We start from the raw sequence: 19,110 nt of genomic DNA, 5'->3' as shown, positions 1-19,110 counted from the left end.
GAAAGTCTCCTGCACCTCAGCGCTGAGGTCCACACCTGTGAACACAGATGAGGTCAATCTGCTGCAGCACGTAGAGCTTTACTGATCAGCAGGTTCAAAGGATTCAGCAGAGCGTAGAGTCAGAGCTAAATGCCACATCACCATAGAGTTTGTTAACAACAGCTTTCTTTGCCCTTTGTCTCGATGGACTGAATCAGGGATACTCGTCATACTTCACCTCAACCACGTCACTGAGAGACCCCAGCCTGACACAGCAGCAGAGATGATGAAAGCAGAAACAGCAAACAGATGCTTCAGTTGTGTTTCTCTCTGTGTGTGCGCTCACGCCCACTTGTGTGTGTGAACTTTCCACGTACCTCAGCTTGTTTCTCCAACATGAGCCATCAGGGCTGAAAAACATCACTAACACATGAATTCTTTCTCTTTTTGTTATCACCTGTGATCATGTGTCTCATGTTTCTGTCATTCACCAGTTCTTGTATAGTTACGTGTAACTAGACTTCTGTGGGACGTAAATGATTGTTTTGTATGCAGATCTGTACAAAGGATGGAAACACTTGATTACAAAGGAGATCTCAGCTGTGTTGTTGTGGATGGACTTCAACGTATTTGTTAAAAAAGAGAATAAAGCAAAGTGTTTTAGCTGTTTGGGAGTTTTTGTTTGATTCCATTCAGTTTTATTTCTATGGAGTCAAATAATAAGAAAGGCTCTAGAACAGCCCTGAGTTTGTCCAGGTGACACTCCTCTGAAGAACAAAGACAAAGAGGAAGAAGGGGACTCGTTTTCAAGTCTTGTTTCTTTCAAAATAAAAGCTGAAATGTTTTGGAAGCATGATAATATTTCAGCCAGGATGCCGTCTCCAAGGAGACCTGCACCTCAGCGCTGAGCTCCACATCACGCCCTGTGAAAGCACAGATATAAATCTGCTGCAGTGAGAAGAACTTTACCCAACACAAGTGTAGAAGTAGACATTTGACTTTACCTACAACCTGTTAACAACAAAGCTTTCATTGCCTCTGCTGTTGATGTCATGTAGGACTAATCATACTTCACATCAGCCATGCACACGTCAGAGGATCTCCAGGCTTTCAGTAATAAAGCCAAGCAGATGATGTGAACATAGCAATAGTAAAACATGCATCATAATCAGCTGTATGTGTCGACTATGTGGCACCTCAGTCTTGTTGGCATGAAGAAAAGTTGTGTAACATGTAGCATAAGGGCTGCAAAGACATCATGTAGACAGCAGTCGTCTGTTAGTCGTAACGTATCTCCTGTTAAAGAGTTAAATGTGCGTTCTCCATCTCTGTCCTCTCACAGCTCGCCGTACACCAACTCAACCCGTTCTCACTCCCGACGCGTAAAATAATGACGATTTGTCACGTCCCTTAACTTCTCATGCTGACGCCTAAGGTACCCTTCCACGTTTTTATGTGACGCTGTGGGTTGTCAATTCATTCCAATATGAACGCGCTCGCGGCGATCAGAGACGCTTCGAGCAGAGGCTCCAGCCATCCATTTACTCCAATAATAACCCCGTCACAGCGAAACATGACGCCGTGAAGCACAATCTAACTGGAGACCCGGGGACCCTCTCCGCGAACGGGTTTTTCTCCCTAATTTAATGCTTTCTTTTAATGACATCGTTAACATTTCTCAACAAAAACACGTGAAAGTATCACTGATAATTCAACAATAAAATGGCTTCATGTTGTGGCCATCACACAGTGTTTTCCAAACTGATTCACGATCTGAAAGTGCGCAGATTTAACGTACATAATCCTTTGTTAGGTTTATTATTTTCATTTCACACGTAAAACACATTTATAGATTCATTCACCACTCCTGTTAGTTTTGGATGCGCTCGGCTCCAGCCAATCAGACGCAACCTGTGTAAGCAAAGGCTGACGGGAGAACGGAGAGAACCATTTATAAGAATAAGAAAATGAGGCGGAACTGATTGATTCTAATGCAGGTATGTAAAAAATACATATATTTAACATAATACCTTGATGTGTGTTTCAAAGTTAGTTTTTTCATAAACGCTTCAAACAAACAGAGGTGACTGATCTCGGAAACGGTGTAATGTATTTAAAAATGGCTACAGCTACCGTCAGCATGCTTGCTAGGTAACGACTACACGTGGCTACTGCAGCATTAGCCATTTAATCCAACGATGATGGATTAAATCTATTACAAACGTTAAAGGACTTGTGTGCTGCAAAATACCCTCACATGGTGCGCAAAGCAGTTTTTGCGCTAAGAGTTCTGCTAGCTCTTTACAAACTGATGATGCTAACGTTAATTGCTAACATTAACCGGAGCGCCAAGACTGAAAATCATTTGAGTTGCGTTAGTTATGTGTTTATGTCACTGAGTTCTGCAAAAATCTCTTTCCTCTTTAGCTTGAAAATGAGTGATTCAGAGGATCCCGAGCTGGAGGAAGAGCTTCAGGCTGCTGACGAACTCCTTCAAGATATGCAGGTAACATTTTTAGTGGAAACAGTTGTTAAAGAGGGAACACATATTTTGTACGGAGTAAACGTTATGTTATTTGAATTTTTGTTTAAAGTTTATGTCAAATTAAGTTGGTTAACTTAAGATGTTTGATAATCTTTGCTTTAATCATGGACTGTATTTTAGGTGTTCCCTTTTTTCCTTGTTAATTGCGTAGAATGATGCACAGAGTGAACCTCAGCCAAGACCAGTGCGCTGGAAAACACGTGACAGACAGGGAGCTTTTATTCCTCAAAGACCATCAACCAGTCGAAGTACTAGTTGCATGCCACGTGGTCAGTGTTCACACAACCATTGATTTTATCTCACAACTTGTTTTCACCAAAGAATTTCAGTAAGTAAATATTCTTCATCCCCCCCCCCCCAGTGTCCAGAGAGCAGCATCAATGTCCACGTGAAGAACCTGGTTATGTTGCCAGTGTCAACCCAACAAAAGGTACTTTACCTTCTTGTATATGTTGTGATTTCTGTTTACTTTTATATTTGTTGTTATAGTTGAGTTATGCAGGGCTTTTGTGGAGTCCTAAGAAACATACTGCCCAGAGTGTTTTTCACTTTGTGGAAGAGTTTCTTCCTTTCTTTATTTTTTTTCTGTTAGTGTGTGGAACTGAGGTGCTTCGTCAGGAGCTCCTTCAGTTGTTGGAGGATGGAGAAGAGGACGCAGCCATGACTTGTGAGACGTCGTCTGAGTCAGCTGCTACTCACTGGGCGATCAGAAATATGGTGTCCTCGCAAAAGTGGAAAGAGGCCAGGCCTTGTCTTATAGACAATATGTTAGCTACTCTGGATCCACAGTCACACCGTGTGTGTCAGTGTGGCAAACAAGTAGTTGTGAGGTGCCTGGACTGCCTGTCTCTTCCATTCCTTTGTGCTGACTGTGATATTGCAGTTCACACACGCGTTGTCCTGCACAGCAGAGAGGCAGTAACAGGAGGGTTTTTGCAGCCTTCATCAGAGTTTCACAAGCCAATAGGTACAGTTTTTAAGTCTTGTGCATTTCTTGCTATGTATGAGTATGAGTGGGTGCTGTTATTGTATATTTATTGTGTATCAGTTAATTTCTAATTCTTTTTATATATATTGTGTGTTTTAATGTTAGTTCGGCTGTTGCCTGTGCAAAGGCCAGACTGTGTGTGACTGCCCAGCAGGTAACGTTGAGGTTTCACCCGGCGCAATTGTGGCTCTTGTAACCATAAATGGTAAGTTGCCCTTTTGTCACACACTACATACACAATAGATGTGTTTGGAGGTTTTATTGCAAATTGTGCATTGCTATCTTTGTTTTAATTACCCTCGGCCCGCAGTATATGTGGGCACCTGTCAAAGGTCATTTGGATTTACCAGACCGATTTGAAAACAACATGAAAAAAATGAATGCTTTGAGCCATGACTGAATTTATCCTTATCCTTTCTAAAGGCCGTTATAACCTTGCACTGCCAGTGGTGAGCTGCACCAGCTGTGGCCTAATGTGGTCCCCCTCAGTTAAGGACATCCTGGGTAGTGGATATTGGCCTGGCACCTTAAATTTCTGCACCCTGTTTTCAATGGATGCCTTTCAGTCTTTCTATGACATTAAGAAGGCTGCACCAGGGATGTCACTTAAGGCATTTGTCAAAATGCTGGATGAACGAACAGCCCATTTTGGAAGGGTGAGTTCCTAAATTTGCCAAGTTTAAGGAAATTGTGCAAATCAATGTTTATGATGACTGTCCTTGAATATTCTGTTGTATGTCCTCTATGTAAAAGAATGGCCGAATATCAGCTGATGCCTTCAGTAAAAGTTTCTTGGAGTGGAGTGCTGTAAAGTTTGAGGTGGACAGGATGTGCAAGGAGCCATGCTTTAGCTGCCCTGCCTGCACTCCACACATGCTTGCCGTCTCAGTTGATGGAAACCGCAAGCTTTATCGCTTTCAGTCTAATGCAAGGTACATTATGCATTGTGGACATAAGTCAAATATGGATTTGTAGAAAAATGTATTTTAATGTTTCTTTTCAAACAACTGTCACTGTGTTCGTTCAGCACTTCAGAGCAGGGGAACTTTGAAGGTGTCTTCATTGAGAAAGATGAGGAAGTTGCTGAGTTTGTGAAATACATCCAGAGACACACAAATCATGTAAGATACACATATATATTAGTGCTGTTAATCTTGTTAAAATGACGTTAATGCCGTAACCATATACACTTACGTGTGTGTGTGTGTGTGTAGACATATATGGATGGGTCGATATTTTTTTTTATTTTTCTCTTGGTGTTGTCGTAATACTATTTACTTTACTTTATCTTAATGTGTACTTAATTTTGTCACCATGTGTATTTAAAAAAAACAACATGATTTTTATTTTGTGTTATCAGTGCTGTCCTGGGGAGATCTGAGGTCTTGTGTGACTCGAGGCTAATTCAGCTAATTGTTATGCATTTGTTTTAAAAAGTTTGTCCCTGATAGGGCTTCATCATGTCATGTCTTTTATGTTAAAATCTTTGAGTGTATAGGTCCCGGGGAAAGGGTTGTGCGGATCTTCATCTTGGACTGCAGCAAAGGAGTCGTCCAAAAAGTCCACTGGGAAGTTGGATGAGGAGGGCATGGAAATAGCTGTTTGTCGCCACGGAGTCCTCTTAGCTGCATTGAACATGTTTCGAGGGGAGATCTTTGCTTACCCCCTTTTTCTCCAGAGGAAGTTGGCAGCTAGCGTCCCAGGACATATTACGTTCCTTTGCTCCGATGTGGCCTGTAAATATTTCCCCTATTTAACCAAGGTGGCTCAGCAGTGCCCTGAGCTGAGGAACCTCTTGTCAATGCTTCCTCTTCTCTCCGTCATGCATGCAAAGGCTCACACTTGGAAATGCGAGGTATACTGCAGCTTGTAGTTTTGGATTAGTTTGAGACATTTTGTTATAAGGTTGAATGAATTCAGCAGTCATGTATTGTGACCTCCTTTCTATAGATCAAATGGGGAGGTGCGTTTCAGGATGGGGCCGGTTCAACAGTTGGAGAAGAGGTGGAACAAGTAAACAGTTTCCTGTCTAGGGCGGCCATCACAACGAAGTACATGTCTAAAGCAGGTGTGTGTCCGTGTCTGAGATTCCACTCAGTCTCCTGCTCATTCATTCTTATTTGTATACTAACTGAAATGCAGGGCGAACAGACATGCTGACCCTCCTGGCTTTGGGGTGGAACAAAAGGAAAGTGGAACAACTGGGCCGCACTTTGAGCCAGCGATATCTAAAGGTCATTTTTTCAACACCCATTTTAATGTGTGTGGTAATGGGGGGAAAACACCAGTACTCTTTTAATGTCAATATGAATGACATTTATGAATGCATTCTTAGATCATAAGGATCCTTAGAGAACAAGTGGAGCCTGAATGCGAGCAGAAATGAGCTGGGTGTGGATGACGACACACTGCAGCAATGGGCTGAAGGTGAGTCTCAATATAATGCACTCATGTATAACAATAGGACCCACCATGGCCTCATTAAAGAACTTAGAGTTAAGATCTTTCTGACAGTGTCAACAAACAATGAAAAATAAGCCTTGGAAAAGCAAATTTATGGCAGAGTTGTTGCGTTTCATCAAATTGGATAGAACCTGGGTTGAAATAATGTCGTACTAGTTGGTTTTATAAACCTGAACACCAACATACTTGTTATCTCATGATTATCATGAGATGGCAGCACATGAAGGCTCCAGATGTCTTATAATGAATGTCATCAAGTCAGTGATTACAGAGTCCAGTGTAGTTTGGTGACTGTTACTCATCCTGTGCTCTGATTAATATTCCTCTCACTTAGAAAGTGATCAAACTGATGGCAGCCTTGGAGCGTTGCAGGCACGAATAGAGGAGCTTGTCGTCATCATCAGAGTGCGAACACAAAGTCTTTACAGACAAAATGGTACGTCCCAGTTTCTTTGAAACAGACCGTTTGATGCTGAGTTTGTACAGCTTGTGCAGCTACTTTGTAAACAGAATAAAATCAGATCCAGGTTTGTTTAAGCTGGATGTGATTTGTTCCAGCAAACAAATTGATGAGTGTAGATTAAAATGTAACTATATACATTATGTGAAGGTGTGAATTTTTTATGCTTATTTACAGATAGCAACAAGAGGCGACACAGAATTCGCAAGGTCATCTTAGTTGAGAAGAAACGCTTGGCGGCTGCTGTTGACGACTACAACAAGCTCGCTGAACCAACAAAGCAAATCGTATCCAGTGATGCCCTCATGCAGAGCGACGTTTGGCCCTGGCAGAGCACAAGTGAACGTAAGCTCTTGATTTCTAAATATCCTTTTTAAACAAACTCCCAGTATCTGAGCAGTAGTTGAATGTTTTGTTCTTGAATCATAATATGCTGCTATGTTTTCCCATCTGATGTTGTTAAACTGTAGCTGCTGCTGACCTCCGGACAAAGAGAAAGGTCTTTGAGAAGGTGATGGCTGTGAGGCGCCTGAGAGAGGAGGAGATGATGCTCTGCAGGGAGATGCAGCATCACTGGACAGTGTTGCGAATGCGTTCTGTGGTGTTGGGGACAATCTCCTCAGACTGTAAGCACTTTATTTATTTATTAATTTTTTGATGAATCGATTGAAAATAAGAGCAGATGCTAAAGTCTTACTGGATCTTTTACCTATATCTAGATTGCTAGCTAACACTGCCTTCTCCCTTTTAAAAAAATGTTTAATTACAGCATCCTAATTCCTTGTGTTTATGAGGTGATGTTTTTTTTTGTTTGTTTTTTTTACTTTTCTCATTTATTTGTTTTGTTCTTTTTACAGCCTCCTTTGTTGGCATGTCGGAGGATGCACAGAAGGGACTCTGTAGCCTGGTTTTAAAAAAACAAAGTGAACTGAAAGCTGAAATGCTCAAAGTAAAGGACGTGTACAAGAGAATCCTCAGCCACCAACCACTCCTGGAAATGGACTCGGAGGAGGAGGAGGACATTCCAGACGATGCCACTGAGAGTGATTTGAGCACTTCTGATGAAGACTGATTGTGTCATCATTGATGTTATGTTTGGTAAAATAAAAAGTTAATCACATCTCTGTTCAATGTGATTTTTCAACAGACATTTTACATTTTGAGAAGAAAAATGGAATTCCCTTGGTGCAGTTGTTTACCCTGAATCATTATTTCCCATCTAATTTAATGACTAGTGTACATGTTCAGATACGATAACATAATTTAATTTATGGGATGCTTTCTGGGCTGCTCAAATTATCACAAAATTTAAAAGCACCAGGCAGCACACTCACAAGTAAATTTTTTGTTCAGTGTTTTGTCGAAGAAATCAACAAGTACAACTGAGATGTTTGCTGTAGTGGTGTGTTTGTTAAGAAGCATGCCAGCACACTGGTGAACTGACAGTCCCAGAATGCACCCGAGCCAGTGACTCGCCCCAGAGCAAATGAAATTGCTTATCTAGAAAGACAACCGTGATCAAAGAAGAAGTAAAAGAGTAGGAAACAAATGGTAAGGGAAGGTACTGTGGGGTAGGAAAGAAAGGCCAGAGCTGTGCAAAATGACCTCCAGCAGGCCACAAATGTGCACGTCTGCTCAAACGGTCAGAAATGGACTCCATGAGGGTGGTATGAGGGCCCGACGTCCACAGGTGGGGTTGTGCTTACAGCCCAACACCGTGCCGGATGTTTGGCATTTGCCAGACAACACAAAGATTGGCAACTTTGCCACTGGCGCCCTGTGCTCCTCACAGATGAAAGCAGGTTCACACTGAGCACTTGTGACAGTCTGGAGACGCCGTGGAGAACCTTCTGCTTCCTGCAACATCCTCCAGCATGAGTTTGGCAGTGGGTCAGTTTTGGTGTGGGGTGGCATTTCTTTGGGGAGCTGCACAGCCCTCCATGTGTTCGGCAGAGGTAGCCTGACTGCCATTAGGTACTGAGATGAGATCCTCAGACCCCTTGTGAGACCATATGCTGGTGCGGTTGGCCCCGGGTTCCTCCTAATGCAAGACAATCCTAGACCTCATGTGGCTGGAGTGTGTCAGCAGTTCCTGCAAGACGAAGGCATTGATGCTGTGGACTGGCCCGCCCATTCCCCAGAACTGAATCCATTTGAGGACATCTGGGACATCACGTCTCGCTCCATCCACCAACTGCACCACAAAATGTCCAGGAGTGGGCAGATGCTTTAGTCCTGGAGTCTGGGAGGAGATCCATCAGGAGAGCATCTGCCACTTCATCAGGAGCATGCCCAGGTGTTGTAGGGAGGTCATACAGGCATGTGGAGGCCACACAGACTAGTGAGCCTCATTTTGACATGTTTTGAGGACATTACATAAAACCAGATTAATGATTCTGTATTGCATTGATCAAGGAACCAACCCAATAGGAGCTAAAGGAATCCTCTTGACATTACTTCACTCAGTAAGTTTATACTATGTTTAATGTGCATTTTCTTCATCAGTTTAGAACATAACATGTTAGCGCTCCCTGGTCCTTTTTGGAGACAGATCCTGAGACAGCAGGCAGCTATGGAGAACTCGTGTCAGCTGTGGTAATTAAGGAATACTTTGATTTAATATTGATTTCATGACAACTATCCTCTGGCACATATTCCTGGATATATACAATGACATAAGTAAACTCCCATTTTAGAATCATTGCCTTCTTTGATCTGACTTATTGCCTCAGACTTTGGCCCCGTGTCCCCAAAACTACAGAGAATCCATGACACTGGGTAAGAGGCCTTGATCATGTTATAAGTGAGAGAGTTTGGTGTAACAGTGGTTGAACATGCCAAATCAATCCACAACATACTGCCATTCCCCAGCTGTAACCTGCATATGCATCTAACCAAAATCCAGTACCACAGCCACATGATAGACGTACAGATGAGGTTAAAGGGCTGTCTCATTTTGCCAGATAGCTTCATCCCAAAAAAGATCAACATTCTTCAAAAACAAAAGTTTGTGAATATTTGCTTTTTTGCCAGGCCTAAACCAACCTGTTAAACTTATCAAATTATTGTCATAGATACGAACCTATTGATTGAAACAGAATAATCCATTGAAGCCTCCATCATCATCCACGATCACTGTTACTGTTCAGATTATTTTATCTCTGTTTTCCTCTAGAATGTTTTGAAAATCAGCATTTGATCAACAGACTTTTTAAAAGTTTATTTTGATCCTATTGTTTACGTGTGTAATTGCATTTTTATTGAAATTATGACAGGAAAACCCTCAATCAAATTGTATCTTTGATATCTAATAATAATATTAACCATAATGTTACATATGTAATATGTACACAATAATATTGTGCAAACAAACAAGAAAAATAGCAAAAAATGTCAATTTTTTTAATACCCTGTATATAAAAACCACATATGACCACAACTCCAAATGTGCAATTGTCACTGCATCTAAACATGACATATTACAAAAAGGTAGAAACATATAATATACAATATGTTCTGAAGCTGGTACTGGTGCAGTTAACTTTGCTTTAGGCTCCCATACACAGTAGGTGTTACTTGCAGTGCAGTATTACTTTACCTTGTAATATGTTATAATAAGCAAGTCACTTCTATATTTATGAGCATGTAGACAATAATGTTGGCTGATATGTAAAACTATGAGATGTCGAGTGCAGGGAAGATATTATTGATCGATCAGATTCATGAATATGTTAGGTACTTAAGCCACAATTAGAGAGTGAAACAGAGACACTGGTTGAAATGTATAGTAAATATTTTATTTTGAACTTTTATGCTGAACTACAAGCTGTGAACTGTGCGATCTCTGCCACCTGTGGTGCCTGGTTTACTGTGTGTAAAACTGCGCAGGTTCCCATGTGTCATCCCACACTTTGCCACTGTCAGGAGAAAAACATAACAAACAACAACCACACACAAAATAGGACAATTTAGGTTGTGACATATGACAATTTTTTAGGATGAAATATCTTCTATATTCATGTCATGCTTTATACACCTTCATTGTAATATAAATTAATCAAATCAAGTCAGAGAGTATTAATATATGAAGCAGACGTCAAGCAGGACCACAGCAGCAGCCACGATCCATCGGAACCTGCTGGATGAGAGAGCACAGAAACTCCAGGGAAGAAGTTTAGTTAGTAACATGCATGAACTGCATTACTGAGACATGTATGTTTACAGATGGTGGTGAGGGAGAGGGGGAGAGTTTTCAGTAAAAGGAGACGTGACTGCATCTTCAACCAATACTGAGCCTGCATAACCCTGAAAGAGACAGAGAGAGAGGGGGGGGACACTAACCCCCAGCAGTCTGGTCCTATTACAGCATAACTAAGGGCTGAGCTGAACCAGCCCTAACTATAAGCTCTATAAAGAAGTAAAGTCTTATGCCTACTCTTAAAAGTGTTGACCATGTCCACCTCCAAAACTCATAATGAGCATGATGTCAGGAGGACTTTAAAGAACGTAAACATCAGGAAGGCAGCATGACCAGGTCGTATCAGGTGGTCTGTTCTTATTTAATTTCCTATTTGGAGCGAAATCCTGACTCAGTGGCTGAATTAGTGAAGATTCATCAAATACAAAAGCTTATGGATAGTCAGTCAGGCACAGTTCAAATCTGGGAAGTCCAAAGACGCAAACAAATCTGCACAACAGCAGGCTAAATTACTTACATTTACAACTCTCCTGTCTACTATCTCTTCATATTTGAAAATCTTCTGTGTACGGTGTTTTCGGCATTCTGAAAAATAACAAATGAAATATTTACATGAGTTCTGTAAAACTGGAAAAAATGCAAAAATTAAGAAAAAGAAATCTTAACAAACTTAACGAACCTGTCATGTGTTTCGTACATTTACAATACCATAACGTCTAACCTTTCCTTGTCCTTTTTTTGTTTGGGACATCCGAGGTGTACACCGTAGAAATTGAGGGAGATGCAGGATGTGGAGATGGAGAGGAGGATGCAGGAGGAAGCAGAGATGGAGAGGAGGATGCAGGAGGAAGCAGAGATGGAGAGGAGGATGCAGGAGGAAGCAGAGATGAAGAGGAGGATGCAGGAGGAAGCAGAGATGGAGAGGAGGATGCAGGAGGAAGCAGAGACAGAGAGGAATATGCAGGAGGAAGCAGAGATGAAGAGGAGGATGCAGGAGGAAGCAGAGATGGAGAGGAGGATGCAGGAGGAAGCAGAGATGGAGAGGAGGATGCAGGAGGAAGCAGAGATGAAGAGGAGGATGCAGGAGGAAGCAGAGATGGAGAGGAATATGCAGGAGGAAGCAGAGATGAAGAGGAGGATGCAGGAGGAAGCAGAGATGGAGAGGAGGATGCAGGAGGAAGCAGAGATGAAGAGGAGGATGCAGGAGGAAGCAGAGATGGAGAGGAGGATGCAGGAGGAAGCAGAGACAGAGAGGAATATGCAGGAGGAAGCAGAGATGAAGAGGAGGATGCAGGAGGAAGCAGAGATGGAGAGGAGGATGCAGGAGGAAGCAGAGATGGAGAGGAGGATGCAGGAGGAAGCAGAGATGAAGAGGAGGATGCAGGAGGAAGCAGAGATGGAGAGGAATATGCAGGAGGAAGCAGAGATGAAGAGGAGGATGCAGGAGGAAGCAGAGATGGAGAGGAGGATGCAGGAGGAAGCAGAGATGGAGAGGAGGATGCAGGAGGAAGCAGAGATGAAGAGGAGGATGCAGGAGGAAGCAGAGATGAAGAGGAGGATGCAGGAGGAAGCAGAGATGGAGAGGAGGATGCAGGAGGAAGCAGAGATGGAGAGGAGGATGCAGGAGGAAGCAGAGACAGAGAGGAGGATGCCGGAGGAAGCAGAGATGGAGAGGAGGATGCAGGAGGAAGCAGAGATGGAGAGGAGGATGCAGGAGGAAGCAGAGATGGAGAGGAGGATGCAGGAGGAAGCAGAGACAGAGAGGAGGATGCAGGAGGAAGCAGAGATGGAGAGGAGGATGCAGGAGGAAGCAGAGACAGAGAGGAGGATGCAGGAGGAAGCAGAGACAGAGAGGAGGATGCAGGAGGAAGCAGAGATGGAGAGGAGGATGCAGGAGGAAGCAGAGATGGAGAGGAGGATGCAGGAGGAAGCAGAGATGGAGAGGAGGATGCAGGAGGAAGCAGAGATGGAGAGGAGGATGCAGGAGGAAGCAGAGACAGAGAGGAGGATGCAGGAGGAAGCAAAGATGGAGAGGAGGATGCAGGAGGAAGCAGAGACAGAGAGGAGGATGCCGGAGGAAGCAGAGATGGAGAGGAGGATGCAGGAGGAAGCAGAGACAGAGAGGAGGATGCAGGAGGAAGCAGAGATGGAGAGGAGGATGCAGGAGGAAGCAGAGATGGAGAGGAGGATGCAGGAGGAAGCAGAGATGGAGAGGAGGATGCAGGAGGAAGCAGAGACAGAGAGGAGGATGCAGGAGGAAGCAGAGACAGAGAGGAATATGCAGGAAGAAGCAGAGACGGAGAGGAGGATGCAGGAGGAAGCAGAGATGGAGAGGAGGATGCAGGAGGAAGCAGAGACAGAGAGGAATATGCAGGAAGAAGCAGAGATGGAGAGGAGGATGCAGGAGGAAGCAGAGATGGAGAGGAGGATGCAGGAGGAAGCAGAGATGGAGAGGAGGATGCAGGAGGAAGCAGAGATGGAGAGGAGGATACAGGAGGAAGCAGAGCTGGAGAGGAGGATGCAGGAGGAAGCAGAGATGAAGAGGAGGATGCAGGAGGCTGACAGAGGGAAGATGTTGGTTCAGGCTCTAAATGAAGAATAAATTCCTGGTTTAGAGCCTCTGGGTCTGGGACTGGTCCAGCATCCACACTGTCAGCAGAGGATGGTCCAGCTGCTGGTGTAGAACGTTTAGCAGGAGGTGAAGCTTGTAATTCTGAAAAATTTTAAATATTAAACATTCATTAAAATGGGTTGAAAAAATGTACAGTACACATAAACACATAATAAGTAGTGATTTGCATGTTTTCAGTTAAGTTTTACTAAAGATACAACTGGTAAATATTGGCATCAAATAAGTCATCTCACACACTCACTGACCCAAATCATTCAGTACAAGTGCCCTCGGGGGTAGTGTGACATCTGTAGTGCTTTTCTACATTGTACATTAAAAAATTAATGAGTGTGACTATAAATCCAGATAGATAATGACTTTTTCCTCTGATGACACTACTTTCCTGACTTTGTAGTGAATAACATTTGACACTTCAAGCTAGTACTGTGACTTAGGAGTTTTGTACAATGGTGATGCTAACTACCTCAGGGAGGTAATCAGGTGACCTCTTAAGAAGTATATAAGTTATTTAAGAATCTTGGTGTTCATATTGGTAACATTATATAACATTTGTTATACTAGAAAGTCTCGAAGAGAATTATCAGGTCTGGTTTTTGTGAAGATTTTTAAAATTACATTTGTATATACATGAGTGTGAAAGACCATACTATACACACACACACATACAAAATTGTTCAGGTGGGTAACACCAGAGGTTCAGTATGGCTAGCTTTGGTGATGTGACCGACACATGGGGAGGTAATAAGGCAGATATAACACTATTTTCATGTTAGCAACAGGACATGTAGGACAGCTGTCACCTCACAGCAAGAAGGTTACTGGTCTGAAACTTGGCTGAATACTAGAATAGAACAGAACAGAATAGAGTAGAGTAGAATAGAATAGCTGGTGACTGTTAACTATCCTCATCCTCACCATCTTGTTTGTCTCTATGTACCCCGTGATGATCTGCCTACTTATCTAGGGTGTACCATGAGTATCACCCAAAGACAGCTAGGATAGGCTACCTGATAAGGACACCTGGTTACAGATAATGGACAAAGCACATCTTACTTCTCAGAAGGTGTTCATAAAGCTTCCTCATCTTCATGAGGATGTCACGTGCAGCACCTTCCGCTGGTTCGATCTGAGTGATCACGTCCCCTACTATACGGCCCTTATGGTCAAACTGTCCAAGAAACAGAATTGGTTGGTAGCCCAGGGCGTGTAGCTTTGAAACCTGCAAGAACAACAAAGAAAAACATGCAGCCAGTCTTTCATGTAAGCAAACGGATGTATAACAAACCTTTAAGTTTCACATCTTTGTTGTTTTATTGTTGTCGATAGTTAAAAAGTATTTATGGTGACCAAACCTGTAAATGTATGATAAAATCCATCTTGAAATGTTTTGTCTCTCAGTTAATAGCCGATTAAATTAAAAATCAGAAGTAGCTTAAATAAAAATAGTTTTTAACAAGTTTTTTCTAGTTGGATGTCTTTAGTGTGATGATGTTATTCTGATGTGAATAACTTTTTTTATTTATGCTCTTTTATAAATTAATATTTTATGTGTATATACATGTCTTGTTAGTTTCTTACTTCATGATATACAAGAAAACATTGACAACTGTGATTAATAAAGAATTGTCTAGCAGACCAACCACTTATTAGATCAGAACTTTTAAACTTACTGACAACTGGGCTGAATTAACCACCCTGCTCGCATTTCTGTTGTTTTTAACAGAGGCAGCCCAGTTACTGTTTTTAAACTGTTCTTGTTTCTTTTTCAATCCCTCCTTTAGGTTCAGGCTGCCCAGGCATCCACTGCATGTCTTCCTGTTGCAGGTGTTTGGGGCCTGACAGGAAGGGCATGGTTTGGTTTTTGGCTTTGTCATTTCTGCAAATGAAAATGGAACATGTAGGGATTATTTCAGGTCTGTTTTGGTGAAACGATTACAAAAATAATTTATGACCAAAGAAATAACTTATGTTACGAGGCAGTATTACACCATATTTAGAAAAAAAATCAATTACGAGATTAAAGTCGTTAATATTGAGTTAATTACGTGAATAGGGTTAAAAAAAAACCTGAATTGATTACAGAAAAGATACATTGCTAAAATAGAGCAGTACTAACATTAGCTGGGTGGCCAAGCAAGTGTCTTACACATGAGAATACATCACAAAAAAAATTAAATAAACTTTTGCAGAAGTAGTTCTCTTGGTACACAGACTGCTCTGTGAAAACATTTCAAGTTTAATATCAGTTTAATATCACTGAAATTAATATTTCAGTGAACATGCAAATTACCCCCAGTTTATCACAACTTACTTAGCTAGGATCTGCCTCGTGTCCAGTCGAAAACTTCGCTGCAGGACCGTGAGTTGAAAGATACATTTACTGCGACTCCCAAGATGCATTGCAGTAAAAACCATCCAATCGCCTTGCTTAAGATCTGTTGACGTGTCGCTAAAGGCGCGCTGTAGATAAATATTGCAATTTGTAAAAAATAAAATACTAAAATTTGCAATTTTTAATTACATAATTAAACACTGGGCCAGTTTAATTTCGTATTATCGCTGGTTATTATTTTAGAGTAAATAAAGGAATAACGGGTAGCACCAAGCTGTTGTTATCTTCATTCCCATAGCGACGGCGGTCGAGGATTATGGGTAGTGTGCAGTTACGGGATTAGTGCGTCTGCGTAAATTGGTCTGATTGGCTGGAGCCGAGCGCATCCAAAACTAACAGGAGTGGTGAATGAATCTATAAATGTGTTTTACGTGTGAAATGAAAATAATAAACCTAACAAAGGATTATGTACGTTAAATCTGAGCACTTTCAGATCGTGAATCAGTTTGGAAAACACTGTGTGATGGCCACAACATGAAGCCATTTTATTGTTGAATTATCAGTGATACTTTCACGTGTTTTTGTTGAGAAATGTTAACGATGTCATTAAAAGAAAGCATTAAATTAGGGAGAAAAACCCGTTCGCGGAGAGGGTCCCCGGGTCTCCAGTTAGATTGTGCTTCACGACGTCATGTTTCGCCGTGACGGGGTTATTATTGGAATAAATGGATGGCTGGAGCCTCTGCTCGAAGCGTCTCTGATCGCCGCGAGCGCGTTCATATTGGAATGAATTGACAACCCACAGCGTCACATAAAAAGGTGGAAGGGTACCTTAGGCGTCAGCATGAGAAGTTAAGGGACGTGACAAATCGTCATTATTTTACGCGTCGGGAGTGAGAACGGGTTGGTAAAAGTATATCCTTGCTGTACCCTTAATGCTATTTATGCTAAATTAACCGCTGCCTTTGCCCCTTTGGGATTATTCTTATGTCACTGGGATGTTGACCTTTGACCTTCACATTAGAGAGATGGGCAGACATAATTAGTGTATGAATTTTAAAGTAACAGGTAATAAAGAGAGTGTAGCAAATGTAGTCAGGTTTATTACTCTGTATCACACATGAGTGCCCGAGGGAGGCGGGGCTGACTGGGGAGACACAGGAAACAGAGAGACAGGGCTGACTCGACATGAAACGATGAAACGTGGGACACGGGAACAGAAACTAAACACAGGCTGAAATGAACACTGAGGGAGGGAGAACTAAGATTACTGAGAGCCTGATAAATAAGAAGAACAAAAAGCAAGAAAAACAAGAGTCAAAGAAAAGCAAAAACACAAAGCATTGGGCCAGGACCCACTGCTGTGACATTTATATGTGATAAAAACATTAAAAACTGCTCAGATGTTGAAATCTTTCTACGTATACTTTAGGTTCAGCTCTCCAGCCTGGCATTTGGTTAAGCATGATTCAAACATTTGATTTTGTTTAACTGGTTTTAATTATAGTTACTTTTTGTGAACATTTGTTGCAGCATTTAAAAATACATCATTTATTTTCAAACTTTTATTTGATTTAGAGCATCATATTTGACCAACGTAAATGTTTTAATTTCATATAAAATAACTGAAACAGTGAACTAAATATCTGAAATCTTTCCTTCCTTAAAAGTTATAATCCTACTTAAGTTATAGTGCAAACGCTTAAGCAACAAATATACTTGATGCTAATTAATTAATATTTCCCTTTGATGTTGCAACTATGCGGTCACTTCTGTCTTTAAACAAAATAATATTTTCCAGTTACAGAAATCATAAAGTCCAAACTAAAGTGCTACTGTTGCTATATGCATTTTATATAAATCATGGATGATGGTCCTGACATGAAGGAAGAGAAAGTTACAGGTTGCATCCTTTGACTTTGTCTCCGTGCCTTTGGGCCATTTTCAGAAGGACAGATGTTTCTGTTCAATTCTTAAATCAATTTTTTCAAACACAAACACTATTTTAAAGCTTCTAGAGAGTAAAATATTCATGATAATTATAATAACAATAATAAAAACAAAAGCTCTCAGATCCATCAAACCAAGCAGCAGAAAGAACAATAACTGAAGAGAAAACTTTAACCTTGTAGACTTCATTATGTTCCAGCTGCTCTACAGACGCTGTGACCTCGAACTTAAGCAGGTCGTAACGTATGTGCAGCTCAATAACTTCATAATCAGACCCTGTGGTATTTAGGCAGCAGAACAACTAAGAATAACAACTACAAATAATGTTTTTAGGTTTCTGTTGTACTGCAAGGTTCTGTACAGGAGAACCAAACCAAGAGCAAATATTACGTCTCATTTACACCTGAGCACGAAGAGCCATCAACATTTAGCAAATTGAATCATCTTTGTTTAGATGCAAGAAGAATCATATAGAAATGAAAAAGTAGAAATAGAAATCCAGAGCAAAGATATCCTCTAATTCAGCATAGCACATGAGCAGCTGCTGCGATTCACGTAAGCATTCAGCTCGTCGCTGCTGCAGATTTTTCTCTCGCTGTTCTGGCTCACAGCGCTGCAAACACAGAAATAAATATCCCCAAAGGTGTGAAAGGGAGCTAATTAGTAAGAGTATTGTTACTCTCCGCAGGAGTAGTCCAGCAGTAGAAATCAGTCCAATAACAAGGTGTGTAACATCTAGCAGGGTGACAGAAAAACCCAGGGTAACTTCTAAGGACCTCAACGTCTCTCTCACATTGTGTTTTTTAAACATGCTTCCATTTGTCACTTCAGTCTTTACTCTGAAATACAGGAAGAGAAATCATGGCTGAAACAATTTCTCATGAAACCAGGGGTGTGGTCCAACAGTCAGTTTGGTGAGGAAGGTTCCTAACTGAGAGAAGTGACCCAGAAGTATCTGTGTAGCAGCCACAATGAATCCAGATCATGAGCTGATCCGTGACTGCCTTTGTACAACTTTTACAAAGTGACTGCAAACATTGTGGAAGGATTCATAGCGTTTGATTGCTTGTGTGAATGTATTAAACAGGAAACCAGGAGCTGCAGAAACCCAGTAATGCTGGGTTTCTGCAGTTGCGTGTGCGTTTATTATTATGGCTCCAGGTTACATTTCAGGTCTTCTCAGCCCACACCGCCCCACTCGAACTCTGCGCTCCTCCAGTCAGATGCTGTCATTAGTTCCACGCTCCCAGTTCAAATCTAGAGGTGACAGCTTTCTCCATTGCTGTCGTCCCCCTTTCATGAAATCCTCTTCATCCTTGGAAGTCTTCAAATCCAATCTGAAGCCCCTCCTATTTTCCAAGGATCTCTCTGACACCTCTGTTATTGTGTTTCAGCTATTCTGCTCTTTTATCTCATTGGATGATGTTTGCATGTGTAGACACGTGTACGTGTAGTTTAAGTTCACATATGTGTGCTTGAGTGTGAATGTGTACATTTTTGTATATGTGCATATTTGCATGTACACATATTTTTTTACAAACATATACGGATGTCTCACTGTTT

The 19,110-nt window shown here is 41.6% G+C and overlaps 1 protein-coding gene and 2 long non-coding RNA genes across 4 annotated transcripts; all 3 read left to right on the top strand.

Moving 5' to 3' along the window:
* Positions 1-1,590: 1,590 nt before the first annotated feature.
* Positions 1,591-3,448, top strand: LOC112431955 (uncharacterized). Of its 2 annotated transcripts, XR_003022729.2 has the most exons (5): positions 1,591-1,976; positions 2,407-2,485; positions 2,676-2,793; positions 2,886-2,954; positions 3,117-3,448. It is a non-coding gene; the product is annotated as an uncharacterized LOC112431955 (long non-coding RNA). The 2 variants fall into 2 exon arrangements; XR_013098455.1 differs by having other exon boundaries at positions 2,886-3,448.
* Positions 3,449-3,904: 456 nt separating this feature from the next.
* Positions 3,905-5,898, top strand: LOC112431954 (uncharacterized). The gene is made up of 8 exons (XM_076883553.1): positions 3,905-3,961; positions 4,079-4,168; positions 4,266-4,444; positions 4,540-4,633; positions 5,011-5,367; positions 5,463-5,580; positions 5,655-5,746; positions 5,848-5,898. Exons 1-8 carry the CDS (start codon positions 3,905-3,907, stop codon positions 5,896-5,898), a joined length of 1,038 nt encoding a protein of 345 aa, XP_076739668.1.
* A 1,079-nt stretch (positions 5,899-6,977) lies between these two features.
* LOC143418461 (uncharacterized) lies at positions 6,978-7,555 on the top strand. The gene is made up of 2 exons (XR_013098454.1): positions 6,978-7,061; positions 7,293-7,555. It is a non-coding gene; the product is annotated as an uncharacterized LOC143418461 (long non-coding RNA).
* Positions 7,556-19,110: the final 11,555 nt, after the last annotated feature.

The sequence above is a fragment of the Maylandia zebra genome, linkage group LG4 (assembly GCF_041146795.1).
Source record: "Maylandia zebra isolate NMK-2024a linkage group LG4, Mzebra_GT3a, whole genome shotgun sequence".
NCBI classification, from domain to species: Eukaryota; Metazoa; Chordata; class Actinopteri; order Cichliformes; family Cichlidae; genus Maylandia; species Maylandia zebra.
This window is presented reverse-complemented; position numbering and strand designations above follow the sequence as displayed.

Excerpts from the sequence above, each read along its gene's own strand:
- LOC112431954 (XM_076883553.1), top strand. The coding sequence starts at position 3,905 with ATGACTGAATTTATCCTTATCCTTTCTAAAGGCCGTTATAACCTTGCA. Across the intron at positions 4,445-4,539 it reads CGCTTTCAGTCTAATGCAAG|CACTTCAGAGCAGGGGAACT; the intron begins GTACATTATGCA and ends GTGTTCGTTCAG. Across the intron at positions 5,581-5,654 it reads GAAGTACATGTCTAAAGCAG|GGCGAACAGACATGCTGACC; the intron begins GTGTGTGTCCGT and ends ACTGAAATGCAG.